Source organism: Tripterygium wilfordii, chromosome 7 (assembly GCF_013401445.1).
Source record: "Tripterygium wilfordii isolate XIE 37 chromosome 7, ASM1340144v1, whole genome shotgun sequence".
In the NCBI taxonomy this organism is placed as follows: Eukaryota; Viridiplantae; Streptophyta; class Magnoliopsida; order Celastrales; family Celastraceae; genus Tripterygium; species Tripterygium wilfordii.
The window spans coordinates 5,020,763-5,044,296 of record NC_052238.1 but is presented as its reverse complement, the minus strand read 5'-3'; the positions used below and the strand labels follow the sequence as shown (position 1 = coordinate 5,044,296).

Genomic DNA, 23,534 nt, shown 5'->3' with positions numbered 1-23,534 from the left:
GGTTATGAATGTATTTCCATCTTAGAGGTATTGTTTACCAATTGTTTATACAAAAAGGTGATTTGGTTTGTACTTGCACAGAACAATACGAAGATAGAGCACACATTGGCTTAGTTTTCTGTTTATTTCCTTTGATTTAATGGGTGATCCAATTTACAAAGTTGTAAAATCGAAAATCGATCTTATCCAAAAATATGATGATTTTGGTTTGGTTATTTGAGTAATGGTTTAGTTATGGATTAAAAAATATAATGACTGGATCAATTCAGACGTTTCGGTTATGGTTAAAAATCAAACCGAAAATTGAATGAACACACCTATTTTATCATATTTTATGTTATATATATATATTTTTAAAGAGATAATATGGTGCAATCAAATCACAACACAGGCCAACTCCAAGTGTGCGGTTTGGCAGTGTGTTTGCACTGCGTTTAGATGCACCTCACCTCACAGTCTCACAGTTTTTTTTGACACACGAAATGCTTTTTGTCTGCAGAGCTCATCTCACAGCACTTCACTTCACCTCACAGCACCTCACTTCACCTCACAACACTCCTAAACGGACACAAGAAAACTTATTGAAAAAGTTGTAACAAACAGATTCAGCAATCAACGTAGGAAAGAAGTTTTTTTTTTTGAAAAGGTCAGGGACCACATATATATATTCATCAACTCATCGACTGAGTGAAAGAACATGAGGCCAAACTTGGCACTCGGGCCACCAATAGGTGGAATGAAACAAGCCTAAAAAGGTAGACTATATCAACATACTATAATCAAAATTGCTAGAGAAAGAAAACTATAATAACCGTCTAAGTCAGTACTCATGGTGACCATGTTGCTGCCAACTCTCCCAAGAATTTTTATCTGAATTAACAACTTGCACGACTGAACTTGGAGCCTCCTCTATCCATACCCTTGCTTCGTGAAACTGGAAGGAAATCTTGGCTAGTGCATGTGCAGAAGCATTAGCTTCACGACGCACAAGAGACACCGACCATCCAGAAAAATTCAGTAGCAATCTTCGAATTTCCAGGATAACTGAACGCCAACTTGTAAGGTTGAGCTCCTCACCTTTAATTGCAGCAACTATAACTGAGGAATCTCCCTCTAAGATAATATGTCTGAATCCTAGCTCTAAGGAAAGCTGAACTGCATAGAGTGCAGCCATGGCTTCCGCTAAAGTAGGATCAATCAAACTCCTCCTCACCATTGTACTACATGCCATAACATCTCCATAGATATCTCGAAGAATAACCCCAAATCCAGTACACTGAGATTGTGAGTGAACAGCAGCGTCCCAATTCACTTTAATAAAATTAAAAGATGGGCCTCTCCAAATATTTAAAGCCGGAGAAGAAACCACAGAATCTGTTGCTGTGCGCAATAGACTAGTCTCCACCTGGGCTTATCATAAAGATATGGCACTATGGCCTTTGCTTCGGGTGGGTCTATCTGTTTCCCCTGCAATAAAAAGAGTTACAAATTACATCATTTTCAATCACCAACTCCCATTCCTCCTCCACCGTCCGTTCATTTCCTTTTATAAAAATACATATTGAGGGGACACCTCTTATAATAATCGAATGGGATTCTGATGGTCGGTGCTCAATTTGCAATAGAAAAGGCCTCTCTTTTTCTTTTAATTATTTTGGCCCATGTGATGTAAATGTATTGGATTTGATGAAAATTTATTCCGGTTTATTAAAATTATTATGCTACTAATTTGCAGAAACTCTTGGGATCTTCTGCTTCCACTAGGAAATAATTAAAGAAATGAAACAAACAAAGGGGGCATATAATTAATTTATATATATATATATATATGTTTCCTAGAAATGAGAAACAAACAAAGGGGGCATGACTACCAGGTGCGGTTTGACAGGCAGCGGCAAACGTGGAGGTGTGATCTCTACCACACATGTGCGCAACCTAGCATTAGCGTTTCCTTCAAGCTCTTAAGAGCCACGTGGGTGTTTGTTTATGAAATTCATGCATGAACTAGCTCTTGATTTTCCGTTCTCGAGTCGAGACAATCGAAGGAGGATGGGATAAGAAAAAGACAGCCCTCCCTTCCCTCAACTCAAATCTTACCGTACACGTGTCCAGTTCTAAATTCCTATCCACGGAGCACCACGTCTTTTCCTCCTCTATCAAGTAGTCAAGTTACTGTAACGAGGGGCCCGCTGATCTGTAGGTAGATAATGGGCAACAAATTATTTTGAAAAAATATCATAATTGTATTTTGTTTTAAGCATTATTCATACATCGTTTGAATTTTTAGAATCACACAAAATATAATTTTCTTAATTTTTTTTCTTATAATTGACCAACAATAGGGCTTACTGTAATTAAACTGCTACAGACCCCTTTTTTTGATAAAAAACAAGAATATCAAATTACATCGGATATGACAATCGCGGAACCACACAATATAATGCCGCACTGGAGACAATAAATAGTTTTTATATAAAGTCTGATATACCCTCATAGGTTAGGTCAGAAGTTTCGGACAAAATTGTCATTCAACGCAAAATAATTTCCTAAATAGTCAAAAAAAGGGTGCCCTAACAATTCCTAAATTTCCATAAGTAAATAATTAGATATCCTTGATAAGGAAGGATGAATAAATTAATTAAAAATAGGAAACTATTAGTTGGTTCCTTCCTTATACGGCCAATTTATCGATTCACGAGCGTTGTGTTGTGGCCCTTCTTTCTTTTCGTCTTCCTCCGTCGCTTCATTTTCAAAACCATTCTCCTCTTCGTTATCGATCGTGCTCTTACAGTTCTGTCCAGCATCTTCCCGTTAGATCTATTCGTATTCTCTGTATCCGCATTTCGTGTTTCTTTGATTGGTCCTTTTTCAGATATTTATTTACATTCTTAAACATAAATCTCTGCAAATATTCAAAACCTTTGTGTTGATACGACTCGATCGTTGTTTTTTTACTTTCGTGAGGATTGTAATACAAAGCGGAAATTGTTGTTCGGTTTTAGTGATTTAGGGCTTTGAAGCGGTTTTTGCTGAGATTTGGAGGCGAGGATATGTCGGGTGCTGGACTGCAGTTTACGGGTGCTCGCGGGGAAGATCGGTTTTATAAACCAGCAAAGGCGCGTAGGTCACACCAGAACCGGCAGAATGATCAACTACGCAGAGCACAGAGCGACGTCGCTTTTAGGCAATCGCTTTCCATGAAGGAAAAACAGGCCGGTGCTCCGGTTAGGGAGCTCGAGAACCGGACTGTGTCCGAGGAGTTGTCGGAACCGGAGGCCTTGCCCGCGTCCGAACCGATGGCGTCGCCTTTGAGTAACTTAGAACGGTTTCTGGAGTCGATCACTCCTTCTGTGCCTGCTCAGTATCTGTCTAAGGTTTGTGGAATCTGATTGGAGTTTGTTTTCCGGCTGTTGACTCATTTATTCGTTTGAAACATATATTTGATTGATACGAAGTTGAGGAGATTAGGAGAGAAGACATTGTTTTACTCCAATGTTGTTTGTTTCTTAGTTTAGTGTCCTCTAATCAACTGAGTCTGAGTGGTGTAATGTTTTCACTGCGCAGACTACGATGAGGGGTTGGAGGACTTGCGATGTGGAATTTCAGCCTTATTTTCTTCTTGGTGATTTATGGGAATCATTTAAAGAGTGGAGTGCTTATGGCGCAGGGGTGCCTCTAATTCTGAATGATAGTGATTACGTTGTTCAGTACTACGTGCCTTACCTGTCTGGCATCCAAATATACCGTGACTCATCAAAGTCATTGCCAAAGTCAAGGTAAAACCATAATTTTCGTTTACCAACTTCTTAATCCGGTGTTTCTTGTGTGATCATTCGTGATATTTAAATAGTATGCCTTCTCGTTTAGTAGTGAATGTTATTTCTGTTTTTGATAGTATTGATTGAACAATGGCCTTTCCAGCTCACGGCATTGTCTGTTGGTAATTTTTAGCTATATATTCAGTTTCTGATGCATGTAACCGTCTGCATCTCATATATAATGTTGAATGAATTGTGTTAAATTTAATTTTTATATCCTAGTTGATAAGCATCGTTGGAGTTTGATGTCAATTATTGTATTGAGTGCTTTGAATGGGGCCATTAAATTAGTCATATTATTATCCTCACACCATCTCTTAAATATGGACCTGAGTATACCTTGGCGAGAGGCATGTTTGTTTGGGGGGCTGCATCAACAAGAACATGTTCTTCACTGGCAATAGTTTGCAGTTGTATGAGCAATGGAAATATTTGTGTTCCCCATAATTGAAATTTGGAGAAAAGGCTTTATCTAAGTATACCACTGGTAAAAGTTTTATGGTGCAAAATCACTGATACTTGGGAGCATATGATACAATGCCTGCATTTTTAATCCACTTTTGATGGATCCTAGCATTCAACAGAGAGTTGAAATGCAAAATGTTGTTTCTATTAAAGAGGGGCAAAGCAGCACTTGGGCGTGCCTGCGTGAACATATATGTCTCTTTTGTGTGTGAGTGTGTGTGAGACTTATGGAGATATTTTAATGCACATTTCAACCTATGATTTGTTCTCTACTTCATTGCAATTTAAGTTTGTTTGTTGCATAACCTAGTTTATATTTACTGAAATTGTTGGCCCCTTGTTTATAGGAGGCCAGGTGAAGACAGTGACAGTGATTTCAGGGATTCAAATAGTGATGGTAGCGGTGATCGTGAACCGGAAAGGGGATACTCAAGGGAGCTACGGAATGATCATCATGTAACAAGAAGCATTCCTCTTAGAGTGGATAGGTTGTCTTTGAGAGATCAGCACGCTGCTCTTGAAGATGGTTTTTCCAGTGACGAGGGTGAATCGTTGAACTCTTATAGTGCCCTTCTTTTTGAGTACTTTGAGCGGGACCCTCCTTACAGCCGGGAGCCTTTAGCTGACAAGGTTTTCATTCCTTACCTTTTATGCTTGAAAAAGAAAAGATTAGCTGGATATCATATTTGGATCTGTATGATCCCTTCGATTGTGTGTGTATTACTGTATTTTGGTTGTGATTCTGAATGAAAGCTAAAGTATACAGTATCCATTTCATGCTAATAATTATAGCTAGAATCATGATTGGTATTCTTTTTGTAATATGTTCTAAACAGGGAAAAAATATCTGCACTGTACAGATCCCTACTTTTAGTATTTTCTTGTGGAAGCTGTATTAAGATTTCTGTTGCTACAGATATCGGATCTTTCCGGTCGTTTCCCTGAGCTGAAGACGCTGAGAAGTTGTGACTTGCTTTCTTCTAGCTGGATTTCTGTGGCCTGGTATTGTTATCTCAATGTTAATTTTACTTTTTAGGTTTTGTATGCATGATTCTTACTGGTTCAATGGAATGCTCTACAGGTATCCAATTTACAGAATATCGACGGGGCCAACTCTTAAAGAGCTGGATGCTTGCTTTCTGACCTACCATTCTCTTTGTACTCCAGAGGGAGGTAATAAAAGTTAGACTTTACCTCAGGACTACATCTGTATTTTTCCTCCTTCCTAGAACAATTAGTGATGATCAAGCATTGTTATTAATGCTGCACCTGCTGTTTAGCTAGAAAACGTGTGTTCTTTTCTTACTTGATCCAAAATGCACACCAAATGCTTTTAGTTAGTTGCATCTTATGATCATTAAATAGCCTTTTCGAATGTCTTTTGTTTGTACCCTCATGCCGCATTATAAGTTAGTTCCACATTTTTTTGTTCCTAGAAAAGGAAACAGATCATACAGAAATTACTTGCTTCTTTTTCCACTTACTACATGTTGCTCTTGTAAGTGCTAATGTGTTCCACTTATATCAAATGCTCTTATAACATGGGATATAAGAATTAATTGAGCTATTTAACTTTCCTTTATTTTTTATCTGTTATCATGAATACAATGTGTAAATGTTGAGTTACTCTTACCTTCAGGTGTACAAAGTGTACATAAGTCAGTAAAGATGGATTGCAGTGAGATGGATGGTGTGCCTAATATCACATTGCCTGTTTTTGGCCTTGCTTCATACAAATTCAGGGGGGCTTTGTGGACGCCTAACGGTGGGATTGAGAGTCCACTGGCAAGCTCCCTCTTGCAGGCCGCTGACAGTTGGTTAAGACTGCATCAGGTCGATCACCCTGATTTCCTCTTCTTCTCCCGCAGGTGATTTCGGTTTTGTCCGGTTCTTGAACTCCAAAATATTATCTGGTCACTGCCTGGTCAACTTGTGAGTTTGAAACTCCCAAATTTTGTTTAGTGCAAGATACGATTTGATCTCGGAGATGTTATCTCGTTCTGTACTCTTGTTATGAAACTGCAATAAGTAATAGTGATAGAGTATCTATATAAAGTATAAAGGGGAAGCGCTGCTAAGTTATTCTGTGAGGTTGAGAGATGGTCTCTGTACCTACCGACCTATTATAATAGGCGAGTTTTTTGTTGCTTCTTTTCTATTTTATTCCTAGTATGTGATGAATATCCAGGCACCTTTTTCTTTTTCTTTTTTTTTTTCCCTGTCCTGATAACTACTAGGATGTGATGAACTTTTTTTTGGAGGATTTCGATAGGGAAGTTGTACAATAACTAGTTTGAGCTGTCCAAGAAATGTATCTGAACGCTGATTGTTCTTTGGCTGGCATTAACTAAAGTGTTTTTTTTTTTTGGATTTGCATAGAAGTGTTTTTGTTGTCAGCTGGTAGACACTTGGGGATATCGAACTACGAGCCGTTTATAAAATTGATGTAACTGCTTTTTTTTAGTTAGGAAATTGGGCCTGAAAAGCCCAAGAATTCAAAGCAGCCCAAGGGGTTTGATAGCAAATATTCAAGAAGCCCAAGAGTGATGCACCTGAACCCCAACTCCGCGACCGGTTACCTGCTATATCGGGTCCCTTTGGCCGGGAAATTGGCGCACCGAACCACCGACAAGCTACCTATGATCCAGCTATTCAGTCGAAGTGGCCCAAACACCCATTTTGTCAATCGCAGTCAGTGAAGGGGTCCCACCACCCGCAGTTGAGTTAACCTCGTATACACCTCCAACCACGTGAAACTCGATCACAAATCCCAATCATACAATCATACTTGTTAAGTGTGGACAACGAAAAGATCTCAGAGGCCTAAATGATCAACATATGGTGGTCCTTAGATCACACAATCCTTGCCCTCTCTTAAGCTAAACAAATTTTGTTTGGCACAAAAGAATCCAAAAAAAAGTTTGATGCACAGAGTAAAGCAAACACAGCCGATTTTCATGAAAAGAAGAGAAGAAATTAAAGCCAAAATTTTGATAAAAGTTGCTAAACAGTGTACATAATCACATACAGACAGCGAGGGAGCAGAGACTACGCGAGAATGGCAGTCTCAGTTTCTATTTTTGCCATCGTCACATCTCTTCACCTCATAGCCTTCGTCCTCGCTATCGGAGCCGAACGCCGCCGCAGCTCCGTAACTTTCTTTCTCTCTGGATATTTATGTCTCTGTTTCTGTGAATCTGTGGTTTTTTTATTGGTGTTGTTCCTTAGTTAATTGTTTGTGATCCTGTCTGTGTTTGTGAGGTGAAGGCTAAGGTGGTGCCAGATCAGTACGATGAGCAAACGTACTGCGTGTATGAATCGGATGCGTCGACTGTGTATGGACTGGTGGCTTTTGGACTGTTGTTGATAAGCCAAGCAGTGTTGCACGGCGTTACTAGGTGTCTATGCTTTGGGAAAGGGCTTGCAACTGGAACATCTAATACCACCTGCGCAATCTTCTTCTTCATTGTCTCCTGGTAAATCTGACCATTTCTCCCTCAAAATATAATATGTTTTGCTTTATTTACTTCTCTCTTTATTTCTCTCATTAAACTGGAATCGTTCGACTGTAGTTGAAAATTCTCGCGTAGTGAAATCCCTGGTCATCTGATTGGGTGTGCACTAGTATTAAAATCTGAGGCTTTTAACTGTTTTTGACTCTAAGCTGCCAAAATTTGAGCGTCCTAAATCCTAACAGCTTTAAGCCCCCTCTGTAGTCGAATACGAAAACAATATAATTCTAAGTCAATTTTTCTTTGTATTGTTACTCACTTCTTTAGAGGCGAACATGTGGCTCGTGCTAGAGTTGTAGAGGTACAATGAGAGGTCAATGCAGGAGTAAGATTTGCGTACGTTGTTTTCAGCCCGGAGTTGTTTACCTCTTTTACTGTCACTCACTTCTTTGAAGTTGATATCCAAGGAACCGCCGAGCTTGGATTTGACACATTTAATGTGGACTGAATAACTTTTTTCTATTCCTGTTGTCCCTATTGGAACCAGGTTATACCCAAATTGCATTACTTGCAGTCTTGGGTGTATCTTGTTGCAATCAGCTTAGGTATTTATCTGCAACTAGCTCATCAGTAGTGGGTATAGTGCTCCTCATGTATATGATTCTTTTGAGATTGGTTTTGCTTTTCTATAGTCATACAAGTGGACGTCATTAAATTTGACTTTCATGGGGAGTATTCTTACCGCTCTGTCTTAAACTTGAATTCAAAAGGAGTCTTGAATCGAAACATTGGACAATGCTGGTGTGCTTTTGTTTAACTTGTATTATGAGAATCTACTGGTAAATTTGATTTAAACTGTATACAAGTACTATAGCTACTGACTTTACTTAGTGATGGGGCAGATATTGTGATATTGGATCACAGTGGATATGCCAAGCTTATCTAATGTGGAACCTATCTCCTAGGTCTAGCAATTTCTGAAAACTATCTGGATATTGTCCATGAGCTAAGCTGATCTTTCAGAAGTTTGTTCTATTTTTGTTTCTTTGTTTCATGTGTGAAGTGATTATTACAAGGGGAAGGTGATTTCTATGTGAAAATTTCCGTTTGCTTATTCTGGGGTTCTGGTTTTAGAACTTTTGCTGAACAGTGGTATCATATATCAGGATTAGCTTTTTGGGAGCTGAGGCATGTTTATTGGCTGGGTCGGCAAGGAATGCATATCACACCAAATACCGAACAGCCTTCCATGGAGGAGAACAACTATCATGTGCTACCCTCCGCAAAGGCGTATTTGCTGCAGGAGCAGCTCTAACATTGTTGTCATTGCTGGGTTCAGTTCTTTACTATTGGACTCACTCTAGAGCCGATACTGGTGGATGGGAGAAGCACCGAAATGAAGGTCTTGGCATGACTGCGTCGGATTTTCCACAGCCTCTGCAACAACGTGCCAATGAATTTGAGAAGGTTTAGTTATTCTCACTTCCAACTTTTGTGTTTACTTATCAAGGATGGATAGGTTTAAAGTCAAATAGTTCCAGAAAGCTATGGGCTTATAGACGTTAGTCATGTTATATGATCATGTAACAGTATACTCGAAGTCTGTTGTCAGGTTTTTTTTGGCTTTTTTGAGTGGAGGAGGTATATTGTCGTGTTTTTCTGTACGTTGTCTTCATATCGCTGCACCCTCTTATTTTTGTTTAATGGTTGCCTTTCGACCCATGTAATGGCGCCGCAGGAGGAATTCCCTGGTTGCTCATTGATCATTTTATCATGGCGGTTAGATAATATAACCAACCCCATAGTAGAATCTGACTATCTCAACATTATTTAATTACAGCAAACCAAATAGGTAAATACTGATCCATAAATCAATCCTGTATGGGTCGATACACAGAATTCTAGCAGTTTTGGAGATTCACAAGCAAAGAACAACTTCTTACACCTAACCGATGTGGGGTATAAATTCTTACGCCTAACCGATGTCGGATGTAAATTAAATTTGAGTGCAAGAGTATTACCTCTGTACGAGAAAAATAAAGAGCAGGTGGCGCTTGTTGCTGCCAGGACTAACCTAGACATCAAGAAGAAGTTGAATGGTTTTACATCCAAAGTTCTTGACAAGATTCCAAGGCCCAGAAATTGATATTTCAAGTAATGACACAATCGTAGGGTAGCTTTTCTAGGAATTTATTTCCCGTTGCGCACCAAGAAATCAAAATCATTGTAATCTTAATTTGAAAGTAGAGAGCAATACATGGCAAAAGTAACTTCAAGAAAGCAGTTCTGGAAACTGGTTAATCTATACAAAAAAAAAAAAAGAAGTTTTCTTGGCATCCTCTTTCCATTTCCATCTCCATCTCTAAATCCACGAAAGAAACAAACTAGGCATTAATCCACAAAAAAAGTTTTCCGATCCAAGACCTACATATTATCTTGAGCAAGGATTAACATATTGTGACACCGACTCTGCTACATTTGAAAATCCTGACTGTTATCCTGCAATCATCAAGAGTAAACAATCACTGTAAATCGAAAAGAAAATGAGTTTCCTTTTAATTCAAGTTAACTAGGGTAGCTAATCTATGCTGATATGTGGTTTTCACCAAATTCATTAATTGCAGACAGTGTGTTTGCGAAACTGAGGCCTGGTTGCTATCATTAATGCAGGGTGTTTATGTGACTTGCTGGAATCAGCAAATTTAAAATACTTGTGTACCTTTTCTCGTAATTAAGTTAAACCATTAAAAGAATCACTTAATAACTAAATTCAACAACATTATATACCAAAAATAATAAAACGAGAAGGCTTGGCTTATCCAATGCTTGTCATTAGTCTACTTGGCGCAGCAGACATGAATGAATATTCTAAGAAACAGACAGAGAAAATATAAGACACCAGAGATTGAAAGAAACCTGACTTAGCGTTGGAATATGTTGGTGATGAAAGGCAAGACTCGTTATATCCCGGCAACTAGGTTCTCCTCCACTTGAACTCTCGAATGCAGGAGAGAATCCTGCATAAGACATCATGTTTGATGGGGCAGCAGGGTCAGGTAATACTTCTGAACGAGCGCGTGGCATTTGTGCATGAGGAATCAGAAAATTTCCAGGTCTGGAAATATGCAGTTCGGTAGCGGCAGATGGAAAAGTGTGTAGACTAGCTGAGGGGAATGAAATCATAGGAAGACCTGCTGAATAACACGTGCTCAATCTTCCCATTCCAAAGCTCATTCCCCTCCCGAAATCAGGCCTCATGGCTGGAAACTGATAGGGATATCGTATACTTTGCATCTCTGGCGGTGACATAATTGGAGCTTGACATAAAGTTCCTCCGCGCTTGGACATCATCTGAATCAGCCAACGAAGGAAAAGTAAGTTACTTCATACATAAACATGCAAGCAGCATAACATACATAAACTATAATTTTGGAGGTGCTGTCCTCCTTCCATTCAAAAAACTTTTAGAGAGATTACTTCAATCTGATTCTTTAAGGCTTTGAGATATCCAATAGCATGGTCCAGTATTGAAACTTTGTCTGACTGAAATAAGACAAGAACAATCAGAAAATAATTTGTGGAAGAAACTATAGAGAATTATGCCAATGTTTGATTTATGTACATGAAGTGTTTAGAGATGGGTTAATCTTTCCAATGGAGAAAAGACAGACAAAACTGGCAACCTGCAAAAGCATATGCAGCAGAGGTTTTTTGGCCTTTTGATCTATCCGGAACATGTCTCGTAAAGTATATCATGCCTAATATATTTACTATATTAAACTAAGTTGACCTGCTCGAGCTCTTTGCCATTCTGTATTCCTTGAATTCTTCACTACCGCAACTATTGAGTTTGAGTAAACAAACAGCAGAGTAATAGCAATTTTATACCAAAATCTGAATTGGAACAGAAACATGATTAATGAAAACAGGGGAAGGACCTGCAATTCTATACCAAAAGAAAGTTTACCTTGTTACAGTTTGGTATCAATGCCTGCAACTCTCCCATCTTTTCTTTGATCCGGTCCCTACGCCTCTGTTCAATTAGAACAGAAAGTAGCAAACTAATTAAAGGCATTTAGCTCTAAGGTAAAGAAATTAAATTAATGCTATTTCACCCACTCACCCTCTCAGATATGGTGTGCAATTCAGCTGAACGTGTTCTTTTTGAACGAACATCTTGTTTTCGCCCGAATTCAGAAGACAGCCTCTCAACTCCCTAAAACAAGATTGAACATCAAAACCCAGATTACTATACTCGTATACATAAATTAGTCCATAATCCATTAAACCAATTGCACATAACTTACTTCACTTGGACACTTTCTGCATTCCATTTCGTCTGTTTTTCTCTTCACCCCCCTCAATTCTGCAACTTGGTGCGTTTCCCATAATGTTTCCCTGCTCAACTTGCCTTCCAGCAACTGCTGATCCAATTGAACATCGGATGAGACCCCATAAATATCTTGCTGAAACATAGGAGTATTTAAAGAATCAGATGTTTGGAACGAAGAATTTGCAGCAACATCTTCATGATGTGTGGATGATTGCCCAATTTCTTCACCCCTGGAACCCCCTATAAGATCCCAAATGGTCATTAAAGGGCTCATCTGGTTGCAATATAAACGTGTTTGTATGTGCCTGTGTTGTGTAGATATGCATATAAATATAGAGATAGATATATTGGGCTTATTCAAGGAAGCAGAGGAAGGCCGAACTTTGAATAAGGGGAAGACGGCGGGAAAAAACAAACAGAATAACGGACCCCTTGTGGGCCTCTCAGTGTTTTTTTCCTAGATTTTGGGTACTTGGGATTCGCTGTGTCAGCTGCATAAATCGTGGTCGTTGATAGTTTTCAGTGTGATCCTGTCCGTTTGTGAGGAACTACATCTACATGTTTCATTTTCATATCCACAAACACACGTCAATGACTCGTGTCATCCCTCCCAGTCCCTACCTCTTCATTTAGGGACTAGCCATTGACAATCTCAACTCCACTTGCTGCCTTGTGGATGCATTTTGGAACCATCGCTCAACTCCACTTCCTGCTTTTTGGATTCATTTTGCAAGTTTCTCTCACGGACTAGCCATTGACAAACCATGAAGACAAATTCTCTCTTTCTTGGGCCTCACATTACTTCCAATAAACTGGCCAAGCCCAGTAAATCATGGGCCTGGTTAAGGTTAGGGAGCCGGGATCGGCCCATCTGACCCAATAATATTATAAACGGTCCACCCACCTAAGTATAGCATGTATTTCAGTTTTTTTTTTTTTGCTCCATCTCTTTACTCAAATTGACCTTTTATGTCGGCAAAAGAAGATGATAAGATCAACACAAGGGTTGTCCTTTTCGAAGTAGAATCATCACTTTTTTAAAATAAAAGAGAAAAAGAGTCAAGACTCAAGAACCACCAAAAACGCATCCGTTTTGACGTGGCTAGGTCTGATCAGTGGTAGACTAGACCACACGATTTTTTTTTATCCCGTTAAAAAGGTCGGCGAATTAAAGCCTCTCCCGCCGTTCACATATAAATGATCTATCTATGTCCGTTTTAGCACTAAATATATGAGAGAGAGAGAGAGAGAGAGAGAGGAGAGCCTGTAGATGGCGAGGCTATGGAAAGAAGCTGCCGGAGGCAATTGGGGTGGCGATGGTGAAGGCTTAAGCAGTGCAATTGGGGTATTGTGGGCAGTACTGGTAATCCTATCTGTCGTTGGAACCATTATTTTCAGTTGCGCCGATGGTGCATCCAAAGAAAAAGCGTCTGCGACTGCCGTTGCTTATGGTTCCACATGCGCAGCTGGATGTGGTGCAGCCTGCGGTGGATAAGTTCAATTCAAGCAGTTAAGTATCAGACACAAAGGAGAAGGAACTTCTTAGACACTGATAATGAATTCCATGTTTCTATTGCTGGTTTAAAGCATGTTAAGATTAGTCAGGAAATAGAACATAAGCAAGCACCCAATCAGTACAAAAGATACAGAAAAAGAGAAAGACCATTGTTTTATATTTGTATTAGCTAAAAATATCATCCAAGTTTTTTAACTTTAATTTTTAGATGGGTTTTTTTTTTTTTTTTTTAAATTTTCTCGGATTCAATCACAATGCAGACCCACTGAACCTGTTCACTCGATCCGAATGGTTTTCATTATTGGTAGTTGGCATAGTTCATGTTAACTATTTCTCCCTCAAAGGACGTTGCTTGAGAGTAACACCATTGTTCTGTTGGCATAAATTGGAACTCCTGTGAGAAAAGAGCCCAAAAGGCTCATAAAAACAAACGAATTTGAATGGAATCCTGAATCTGTCAAATGAAACTTGAGAGTTTAGAACTCCTACTAAGAATGATAAAATCATCACCACATGATCAGCACAATCCATGTGTACTCGAACAATTTCTATCTATGCTTATTTACTGGAGAATACGGAGTAGCATGCTCGCTAACGAGAATAGTATATAGTAGATTTGGATACTGATCTGTATAGCATAAACAATAAGAGGGACTTCCATGATCATACTTATTTTTATGCTTCATAGTTCATATTAACAATGAAAAACCATGCCATGTTTACCCCTCAAATGTTCAAACTTGACGGCTTTTTCTCATTTCTGTGGAGGATATATCCATGCGAAAGCTTTCAGCTGGAATGGGGATAAACATGTCACGTAGCACCTCTGGGATGTCAAAATCTTCAAGAACCTGCAAATTATTTAAGAAAAAGTTGGAATAGAATTCTCAGAGAAAATACAAATGGTAAATAAATTGAGCAAGTTGCAATAGCTTCCACTGTGAAAGCACCTTAAAAGCACCATCTACATTCCGGCCACCCACAAGAAATGTGCACCCTGTTCTTTTGCAATCACTGAGAATTCTTAACATCTCTTCATGGGACCCATTATAATATTTTGGCTGCAAAAGATAGTGAATTAGTAATCTAACTCGATCAAATATAATTTTATTCTGAATACCTAGTGTAACATCAAATAGATTTAGTTCTAATCACATTCAAGCGAGTTGTATAGACTTAGGTACAACAGCATGTCTACGGTCTAGCATTATTTCCTACCTTTTATCATAGTAAAACGCTCTCCATTGGAATAGACATGTTTGCTGGATGGTCTGGTTATCCGGAAGTAAAAGAGGTTCATATCAGAAGCCACTGGAGAACAAAGTGTCCACATCATCAGATTCAAGAAATATTGAGATTTAAGTATTTTTTCACCCTTGTCACTTTTTCCCCTCATTAGTAGGTCAAACAATTATATTTCACCAAAATCAAGCGTGTAACTGTCAGCTAAGGTGGATCTCTCTATTCTTCTTTCTTCTTCTTTTTATCCCGAATAACTTGTGTGGTTCTACTAGCAATTTTGTGAGGCAGGGAAGACTCAGAAACTTGCAACTCGTCCCAGCAAGTGATCTGGAGCAGGGCACTACCAGACCACGAGTTCCTCTATCTTTTCAATAAAATAGTGATCTATCTATTCAATTAGTCACAATTTAACCTCAATAAAATATACTTGAGAAATTATATCTAGACAAAGTGAGCTAGCATGGGCATCCTTATAGAAGAAATTATTCATAGTAGAAAATTTCTAATGCAACAAGAAAGTACCGTACATTAATAAGCCTCGCTACTGTGTCGGCACCAATCACAAAAGCACTGCCAGGGAAAAGTTCGGCTTTCTTATAAAAATAAGGCTGATTGGAAATGATTATGGTCTTCCCTGCCATTTGGAAGCAAAACGAGTTACCACGACGAGATAAGATCAAAGCAATAAATAACTGATAATTTTCGTTCTACAAAATCATTTTTATGTGAAGCATGTTTCAAGTTATTCATGGGATTTAAACATCAAATGCACTTTAGGAAAAGGTAACTTATAATTCAAGTAATTATGATAATCTCAGATATTTAAATTTAAGATAAACTTGCTTTGCACCTTATAAGAGACAAAAATAGTGTTGATCATAGTTTTCCCATTAAAATAAATTAATTGCTACAGAACTTCTACATTATTGGTCACCTCACTCTAACCAATAACTCATTTTCACTGATCATGCCACTTTAACAGGATACAGTTAGTCATTAGCTTCCAATATGAAGAAGAAACACTTCAGGATGGCCGGTGAATTTAATCATTAAGGCAGGTGAGATTTCTCCCAAGACCAGACAAGCATCACAACTCGCAGAGATAACTAGCCAAATCAGTAGTAAAAGCCCACCGTAAAGGTAATCAAATTGCTGTGAAAAAGGATCTTGGATAACTTAGAAGTGACCCTGATTTAACCAACAGCTCCCATACCTATTATCTACTCATTGCACTTATAAACTAATTATATCCCTGCCCATCTTACATGATTGCCTAGATCATGATCCCTCGACATCCCTAAACCCCATAAGCAGAACAACAGTTCTTCAGAATGTCAGAGAATCAAACAATGTGCCTCACCAACTTTTTCAAACTGCTTTACACGATCTTTGATTTGTGATATAGATAATGGAGGTTTGTCAGCATTGATAGCAGATAACTCGAAACATGGATATCCATGGCCACAAATGCTGCATAGGAATGAGTTAAAAATGAGACTTACAGAAACCATGATAAATCTGAATTCATTTTTAAAGGTGTTCAATGAGAATCTAGATTAATCTTTTCTTCCCCAATAAATATGGATTCCCTTTCCAGTAGATTAATCTTTTCTTCCCCAATAAATGTGGATCCCTTTCCAGTTAATAGAATATTCTGATGCAGTAATCTTTACTGGTCAGACTCAAATGAACATTCTAAATAAATATGGTCATATTTCCCATACAAAAGAAACTGGAAGTAAAAACATTACATTCTAAATCTTAAAATCAATTCTAAAGAATAGTGAAGCCAACCTTATATTCGATTATTACAAGGGGAAGGTGATTTCTATGTGAATTTTACCAACAGATTTTTCAAAAAAAAATCATATACCTTAAAGCAACTTCCAAGAGCTTGAGATGGCCATCATGCAATGGATTAAAAGAACCCGAGAGTATTATCTTCCTCTCTTCCTTTGATGTGTGTGCTCCTGTAAAACAGACAAAATTTTATTATTTAACAAACAATTTTTTCTTATTTTCATTTTTTTAACCCTGTGCAGCTCTTATATGAGTGTACATTTTTTTCTCTCTTCTTTCAAGCTTCCAACACAAAATAAATGTGGACTTAAAACAAAACCTAGCTGTAGTTGATGTTCATTTGATCCAAAGATTGAATCATACCACCAGAAAATGGATAAATTTTAAAGCATATTTCCCCATTTATAATTTGTTGTAATTCCTGATCTTCATTGAACTGCCTTTCAAATTCATCAGCCAAGTCAGATCCAGTCAACTCAGAATCAAATTTTGCTGGGATCTTGCACGCATTTGCAATGGCCTGTAACCATTAGATGAAAAGGAAATAGATAAAGAAGTCCCAGGTGGTGAGCTATAGGATCCCACAGGAAGGGTGAGGGAGGAGGGGAATACACTTTCAATAGCATGAAATCAAGGATGGCTAAGTTGCCGCTTAAGAAATGTTTTCATTATACCTATTTCAAGATCTCAGAACATTTTAAGATTATATATAAAACAATGCTAAGAAACAGAAAATTCAAAATTGTCATTTTCAGCATTTATAACGCACCTTCAGTAATAGTTGACTTGAAACAGTGTCTTCTTGCTCCCGTGTTCGCAGACCCTAATCAGTTCAGTAACAAGGTACATATGACCATTGCAAAGATTACAGATGATTAAAAGCCATATGAAAACCCATAATCACCTTTGACAAGGTAACTGTAGATACCCAAAGTCGGTCAGATGTTCTTGTTGAGAAGTACAACCTGCTCATGGCAATATAAATATGCAGAAGGTAACTCAACAAAACAATACCTTAAATATTGAAGACGCTTACATTAAAACATGAGACATACATTAAAAAACAACTGAGCAAATAAATAAATCTCTTCAAAGTTTGATTCAACTTACGGTCCCTGCAAAGCCCAACTGCTATAGGAAATTTAAACTGGTGAATTTCATTTCCCATAGTCTTAGAAAGCATGGTGAAACAAACAAAAGAGAATGATTTTTCCCTCCGATGATATTCTTCACCTCTGACTTTCTATAAAATGATCAGACTCAGAGTCTTAATTAAAGAGGAAATTTTCGTTTAATCATCTACATATTCTTGAATAGACGACAGCAGGGAAAATTAACACACATATTTCTCGGGGGGAAAACATCAAATCAGCATCACCTGTGGTCTCCAAGCTTTGGACGAGTGCTAACCAAAGAGCCAGTAAAGCCCACACCAAGAACTGGAGAACCTATCGACATTAAATAACATCGATATTAAATAAAAACAAAGACTCCACCAGCCAAATTTGCATACCACCAACTAAGGATTTGTTTCTGACTAATATACTAAGTCAAATAATTATGCACGATGAGTAGCATTGTATTTCAATTTTCAAATTTTTTTGGATAGAAATCTTTTAATTTGGGAACATTTTTCAAGCCTAGGTTCTGCCACTAACCAAAGCAATTCTTTTAGCCACACCATGCTTTTATGAAATAAAGACACAATTTTCGAACATGATACCTGGGCTAGAGAGCTTAAGCGCGCGATTGTATGCCAGTAAAGCCATTTCCTCTGCTGTTTGCTGGCTACAAAACTGAGTTGGAATCTGCAACACCAACGCATCACGACATCATTGAAAACCCTCCAAAGAGAAAAGAATTACCAAACATAAGAAAATTTCAAACATAATTAAGTAAAGAATTGAAAAAAAAAAAAGATAGAATAAAATAAAAATCCATCACTAAGATTGTTCACATAGAGAACCTTATTGAGTAATTGAATCATGGACATTCTGGAGTACGGAACCACCGTTTCGAGCACTGTATTTGAGGCTCCAGGCACTGAAATTAACCAGCCAAGAACCTAACAACAAGTAATTCATTCCGTTAACTTGATCGATTGAAATTGATTGATGAAGATTGTGTGAATTGAAGACAGAACTACTGATACCTGAGATGCGCCACCAGCGAGATATAGTACAGCCTGTGTAGGACTAGCGTGAATGGCCTCCACTAGAGCCCGAATCCAAGCTTCCGTCATTTTCCTCTTTCGTCGTCCTCCATCTCACCTCCTCTTTTAACTCTTTCGCGTTTGACCCTTTGACCTGCAATTCTATCGTCGATGTTCCCAAAACGATGTCGTATACCATGTAAAGCTTTTAAATATTTTTATAACCTAATATATACAAATTTTAAAATTTAAAATTCTTATTGAATAATACATGTTTTTCCTCTATTATTATTTAGAATAATATAGGTTAATAATTTAATTACCAAGGTTATAAATTAAACTTCAAATAATTTAATTATTGAAAAGAGAGAAAACAAGAAAACAGCCTACTTTTTTGATCATTTTTCAAAAATTATTACTTGCTTATGCAGTAATATTTAGGACAGAAACAGCTCTCTTTTATTGCATATTCAATTGAATAAACCACAGTAAGAAAGATAATAATCTCTGCCCTTTGTTCTTGTATCTTTTTCAGGCCAAATCTGCAGAGTTGCCTCATAAACAGAATTGATAAAGAAGCTACATTCAGGCAAATTAAATCTCATTCAAGGAAACTCAGATGAGCTAGCTTCATTTTTTTTTTTTTAGTATTTCTTAGAATTGGACATTGGGGGAGCTCAAACTATTTGGGCCTTTAAAGGTGGGCTTAGATCACAAGTAGGGTAGCTATTGGGGCTTTAAAGTGGGCTTATATCACAATATGGCCCATTTCCAAGTTCCAACGGGCGTCTTTAACTGTTGAGCATGGAAAAGTGGAAAACTGAAGTTGTGAACTTTGTGGTTGAGCCCTCAACTTGACAATCACAAAATCCAAGATAATTGTGGATGCCATGGAGTCGAGTCATCATCAAACTAGGACAAAACAGCCACCTAGTACCAGTTTAACAAAACAACGTGCCGCCACACTCAAAAAAGCAAAACCTCGTACGATTATTACATAATCTACGCAATAATTAGTACGTTTCAGTGATAATAAACACACATGAGAACCGAATCTAGCAGTCTGCTGTCAATGCACGGTCAGATGAGAATTATTGACAAAGTAAGTAAACGTGCTTTTCTTATGCATTGTTGTTTGGACTTATAAACCCATAGTAACGCATAACTTGGATCCGATTTGCTTAGGGTATTTGGAATAATTTAATCCGACTCCAATCACATTGAAGTCCATAAATATGTGATGTATTTGTCCTATGAGACAAATAACAAGTGATCTTATTTGGGATCTGATGCAAAAGACGACGTAGGAAGTGAAGCAAATTAGAAAGCAGTGGGCATCTATTTAATACAAGCAATGCTCGACTTGCCATGAAATGAGAGATACAAAAGCAAATAGACAAAACAGGATGCCAGAGCAAAGAATCCCACTAAACTCCCTGTATATTTATGCCCCCAGTGGTAAATCTTGTTCACATTGATGGACGAATATGAGTAAGGAATAAGGAATAAAATGAAATTTCCTGAGATGCTTGCATAGATATACATAGTTGGGAGATCTGGTGGGTGGCGAATGGCTTTTCTGGGTTTGTAGGAACTGTGTTTTTTCTGCTGCCAACGATGAGAGCACAATCTACTCCCCATTTTGCATAATTCATGCAGCTGCTGCTTAACCCTGACTCAAAAAACCAGCCTCCTCAGCGGAGTAGATGGCAAGACGCAGAAGAGTTTTCACCGCCTATGTCAAAAAAACAAATATATCATAGATGGTAAGAAAAAGCTTCTTCTGGGAAATATCCAATCTCCCAAGTAACAATGATCTCAACCCCAATCACAATCTTTTGCAGACATGTAGGCTGCAGTCCACAGATCAAATCCTTTTTCAATTTCATGAACCGTATAATACAAACACCTGAATCAAATACATTATTCAAACACAATTGCCAATTACATAAAAATTATTCAGTAACTGATAACTGAACTGCACAAGCACACAATATGAGTTTTGAGCTTTTACGGTGTACTCTTGGACCGCTTTCTTTTCCTATGACAACAGCAACAACGTAAATTGAGACAGCAAAAAAGAGTTTCCTTATTATCTACCACAAATACATACCACAAACCAATGCCAATATCATAACTGTTTTTTTTTTCTTTCAAGAACTTTCAGATATAAAGCAAACCCTTTCCTCAAAATTGTTTCTTCTTCCTTGATAGATTTCCTGTGTTTGTGAAGTTACTAATTTGCAGCTTGATGTTCTCGGCGGGAACCTGAAGAGTCTGGCGATGCTACACCTGATGCCGTAGTCATGGTTTGGTATTGAGAAGGCATTGAGGGTGCTAAAGGCTGTGTGTAGTATACTTGGGGGTGAGCTGGATCTGTGTATTCATAGACAAAATTTGGAGTCCCAGTAGAACGGGGGGCAACAGACTGCGAAGGGTGATGAATCTGGGAGTAGCCGACATACTGCTGCTGATGCTGACTTGAAGGCACTTGATGCAATGGTGTTCCACCTGCAGTCACTGTCCTATACACATTTGAAGCAGTCATTTCCGGACTAGCAGCAAGAGGAGCATTTCTCACAGGATTGTATCCTGCTGAAGGAGCCACAATTGTAGGATTTGGAGGAGTTTGGGAGCGGCTCAAAGGCATAGTATTGGGGGCATCACTGATACTAGATTGCTGCATAGGCAAATTGTAACCCTGGGGTTGTTGTTGAGCGGGCATATAGTACATTGGGTATTGATGATCAAGCTGACGATGATGTTGTTGTGGTTGCAGGTGTTGTGGCTGTGAAGGGTACACAGGATAATATGCAGTCATTGGTACTGCCCCAGAGGGGTGCTGTTGAACGTAATGAGTACCAGCATGAATGAATTGTTGTGGTGGTGGTTGTTGCTGCTGCTGCTGTTGTTGTTGCAGCAGCTGCTGCTCAAATTGGGATTGCAACACATAACCCGAATCGTGAAACTGTTGTTGTAATTGGACCCGATTGTTTGGATCAGAGACATTCATTTCAGGAAACCGGTTAACTCCAGTGGGCACTTGAACAACTTGGTCTTGATAAATTCCTGGTTTTTGGCGAGCTATTGCATTTGTTAAACTACTATCACTGAAAAACCATGACAAGCACCAATAATTTATTTCAGATTACAATCATTTCTCCATAAATAACACGAACCCAATAATCTAAATCCAGAAATAAAAATATGTCTATAATAAAGTAGAAAATGAGCACGAAAGTAAAGGAGATTAAAATGGTACCTTGACACTGAATCTGGGGAAGGCAAATCAAGGCCTCCGCTTGACTTCAGTTGTGACTGTGGAAGCAAAGTCTGCTGCTGCTGTTGCTGTGACTGTGGTGTTGGTGGTTTCTGATGCCCAAACGGCATGCCATGGTCCGATCTCTCATCATCGGAGATCGCCCGATTGGAATAGTCCCCAGCAACAACCCCCGAGCTCACGGGCATACCAGGCACCGCAAATGTCACCGGCATAGGAGGCGGAGGCGCGGAGGAAAGAACCACAAAACCCTCATCCTGCTTCTGTCCCGCACCAAAACCCATCTGCGCAAATTGCTCCTCAATCCCCACAACCTTCTGATCCTGCTCAATTTTGACACCACGACGGTCCTCCACATGCACCCTAATTGGCGGCAAGTTCGCCAACGAAGGCGATGACGATGAAGACCCAAAAGACGATGTCGTCTCTAACATGGGCGAATCTGGTACTGAGTGTACATCCTGACCTTGACCCTGCTTCACATTCTTCCGTGAACCCTCCGTATCTCTCACGAGATTATTCCCATTTGCGGCATCATCATCTAAACCCAGTAAGCAATTCACTGAAGCCGAATCAGAGAATCCCCTGTTTAACAACCCAGCCCCGTTCAAGGCATTCAAGAACCAGTCCTCAGACTTGGCAGGATTTTCCAGAAGTGGCCCAATCGACTGTGACGAATCGGGCTTCAACGGGAACAGGAAAAGCCTCAATCTAGATGTTTTTGAAGAACTCCCGGTTGTCCGATCATACTCGTCGATCATGTTCTCCAAATCCTCATCGGTGGTAACAGATATGAGAGAATCCAGGTCCTCGCTCGGGAGCTGGTACTTGAGAGTAAACGGCCGGTCGTTGAGGAGAGTCCGGGAGAGGCTTGAAGAAAGGGACGCAAGGGTCTTTTGGCGGTCCACGACAACGATTCGGGTATCGCCGCCGACGTAGCACAACGACTTGTCGTGCGGACGGGGCACGATGTGGCCGCCGTAGCTGCACATGAGTCTAAGCTTCGTGGTGAAGGCTCCACCGGCGGCTGAAGCTGGCGGGTCATCCCAGGAGTCTGTGTTGCGAGAACGAGGGGAAGAGTCAATCGATTCAGTATATGTGGGCGCGTTGATCTGGTGGGTGGGTAAGTTGGTTGTAGTGACGACGGCGGCAGGTGTAGTAGTAAGAGGCGGAGCCGCTGGTGGAGGAGATGGTGGTGGGTCCATGTCGAGTGAGTTGGAAAGAAAATGGGTTTTTGGTGTCCAGATAAGAGAGAAAGAAACGGCGGGTTAATGTAGTGGGATTGCGTACTCTTATAGGTACTCCACACCTGGTCTGCTGACTCTCCTCCAGCTGTTTAGCCTTCTGATTTTCATAATTTTATAAAATATTTTTTCATCCTAATTAAATAATTAATTCAGTTTTTGGTCAGTTAGTTAGTTATGTATTTCACTAATTATGTTTTAGTCTTTTATTATTTTTGAAAGCAGACAGGAT

General features: G+C 39.0%; 5 protein-coding genes across 10 annotated transcripts; 2 read left to right on the top strand and 3 right to left on the bottom strand.

Annotated features, from left to right (window-relative positions):
• Window positions 1-2,671: 2,671 nt before the first annotated feature.
• On the top strand, window positions 2,672-6,474 carry LOC120002995. Of its 2 annotated transcripts, XM_038851882.1 has the most exons (7): window positions 2,672-2,790; window positions 3,003-3,374; window positions 3,565-3,776; window positions 4,631-4,913; window positions 5,200-5,285; window positions 5,365-5,456; window positions 5,923-6,474. In XM_038851882.1, exons 2-7 carry the CDS (start codon window positions 3,051-3,053, stop codon window positions 6,153-6,155), a joined length of 1,230 nt encoding a protein of 409 aa, XP_038707810.1. In that variant the 5' UTR covers window positions 2,672-2,790; window positions 3,003-3,050; the 3' UTR covers window positions 6,156-6,474. The 2 variants fall into 2 exon arrangements, with proteins under 2 accessions (XP_038707810.1, XP_038707809.1); XM_038851881.1 differs by having other exon boundaries at window positions 2,673-3,374.
• A 752-nt stretch (window positions 6,475-7,226) lies between these two features.
• Window positions 7,227-9,476, top strand: LOC120001492. The gene is made up of 3 exons (XM_038849851.1): window positions 7,227-7,434; window positions 7,551-7,759; window positions 8,902-9,476. Exons 1-3 carry the CDS (start codon window positions 7,342-7,344, stop codon window positions 9,206-9,208), a joined length of 609 nt encoding a protein of 202 aa, XP_038705779.1. The 5' UTR covers window positions 7,227-7,341; the 3' UTR covers window positions 9,209-9,476.
• A 434-nt stretch (window positions 9,477-9,910) lies between these two features.
• On the bottom strand, window positions 9,911-13,890 carry LOC120002814 (transcription factor PIF3-like). Of its 5 annotated transcripts, XM_038851650.1 has the most exons (8): window positions 13,333-13,880; window positions 12,043-12,156; window positions 11,859-11,951; window positions 11,703-11,768; window positions 11,213-11,278; window positions 10,927-11,086; window positions 10,652-10,752; window positions 9,911-10,234 (listed from the first exon to the last, which is right to left on the bottom strand). In XM_038851650.1, exons 2-8 carry the CDS (start codon window positions 12,067-12,069, stop codon window positions 10,208-10,210), a joined length of 540 nt encoding a protein of 179 aa, XP_038707578.1. In that variant the 5' UTR covers window positions 12,070-12,156; window positions 13,333-13,880; the 3' UTR covers window positions 9,911-10,207. The 5 variants fall into 5 exon arrangements, with proteins under 5 accessions (XP_038707578.1, XP_038707575.1, XP_038707576.1 ...); XM_038851647.1 differs by having other exon boundaries at window positions 10,652-11,086; window positions 13,333-13,890; XM_038851648.1 differs by having other exon boundaries at window positions 10,657-11,086; window positions 13,333-13,889.
• Window positions 13,891-14,084: 194 nt separating this feature from the next.
• LOC120002813 lies at window positions 14,085-18,939 on the bottom strand. Its single transcript, XM_038851645.1, has 12 exons — window positions 18,779-18,939; window positions 18,593-18,691; window positions 18,350-18,434; window positions 18,005-18,074; window positions 17,531-17,591; window positions 17,396-17,449; window positions 16,990-17,146; window positions 16,700-16,796; window positions 16,187-16,296; window positions 15,354-15,460; window positions 14,535-14,645; window positions 14,085-14,435 (listed from the first exon to the last, which is right to left on the bottom strand). Exons 1-12 carry the CDS (start codon window positions 18,866-18,868, stop codon window positions 14,319-14,321), a joined length of 1,158 nt encoding a protein of 385 aa, XP_038707573.1. The 5' UTR covers window positions 18,869-18,939; the 3' UTR covers window positions 14,085-14,318.
• Window positions 18,940-20,675: 1,736 nt separating this feature from the next.
• LOC120002723 (mediator of RNA polymerase II transcription subunit 15-like) lies at window positions 20,676-23,329 on the bottom strand. Its single transcript, XM_038851505.1, has 2 exons — window positions 22,041-23,329; window positions 20,676-21,888 (listed from the first exon to the last, which is right to left on the bottom strand). The coding sequence occupies exons 1-2, from the start codon at window positions 23,261-23,263 to the stop codon at window positions 21,015-21,017; spliced, it is 2,097 nt and encodes a 698-aa protein (XP_038707433.1). The 5' UTR covers window positions 23,264-23,329; the 3' UTR covers window positions 20,676-21,014.
• Window positions 23,330-23,534: the final 205 nt, after the last annotated feature.

Coding starts and splice junctions, on each gene's coding strand:
- LOC120002995 (XM_038851882.1), top strand. CDS start 3,051: ATGTCGGGTGCTGGACTGCAGTTTACGGGTGCTCGCGGGGAAGATCGG. Junction 3,375..3,564: donor CTGCTCAGTATCTGTCTAAG/GTTTGTGGAATC, acceptor TTCACTGCGCAG/ACTACGATGAGGGGTTGGAG. Junction 5,286..5,364: donor AGCTGGATTTCTGTGGCCTG/GTATTGTTATCT, acceptor AATGCTCTACAG/GTATCCAATTTACAGAATAT.
- LOC120001492 (XM_038849851.1), top strand. CDS start 7,342: ATGGCAGTCTCAGTTTCTATTTTTGCCATCGTCACATCTCTTCACCTC. Junction 7,435..7,550: donor CCGAACGCCGCCGCAGCTCC/GTAACTTTCTTT, acceptor TGTGAGGTGAAG/GCTAAGGTGGTGCCAGATCA. Junction 7,760..8,901: donor TTCTTCTTCATTGTCTCCTG/GTAAATCTGACC, acceptor ATCATATATCAG/GATTAGCTTTTTGGGAGCTG.
- LOC120002814 (XM_038851647.1), bottom strand. CDS start 12,069: ATGGAATGCAGAAAGTGTCCAAGTGAA. Junction 11,952..12,042: donor GCAGAAAGTGTCCAAGTGAA/GTAAGTTATGTG, acceptor ATCTTGTTTTAG/GGAGTTGAGAGGCTGTCTTC. Junction 11,087..11,212: donor CCTTAAAGAATCAGATTGAA/GTAATCTCTCTA, acceptor TGGCTGATTCAG/ATGATGTCCAAGCGCGGAGG.
- LOC120002813 (XM_038851645.1), bottom strand. CDS start 18,868: ATGACGGAAGCTTGGATTCGGGCTCTAGTGGAGGCCATTCACGCTAGT. Junction 18,075..18,349: donor GCTTAAGCTCTCTAGCCCAG/GTATCATGTTCG, acceptor TAATGTCGATAG/GTTCTCCAGTTCTTGGTGTG. Junction 17,592..18,004: donor CCAAAGCTTGGAGACCACAG/GTGATGCTGATT, acceptor TGCCATGAGCAG/GTTGTACTTCTCAACAAGAA.
- LOC120002723 (XM_038851505.1), bottom strand. CDS start 23,263: ATGGACCCACCACCATCTCCTCCACCAGCGGCTCCGCCTCTTACTACT. Junction 21,889..22,040: donor TCCCCAGATTCAGTGTCAAG/GTACCATTTTAA, acceptor ATGGTTTTTCAG/TGATAGTAGTTTAACAAATG.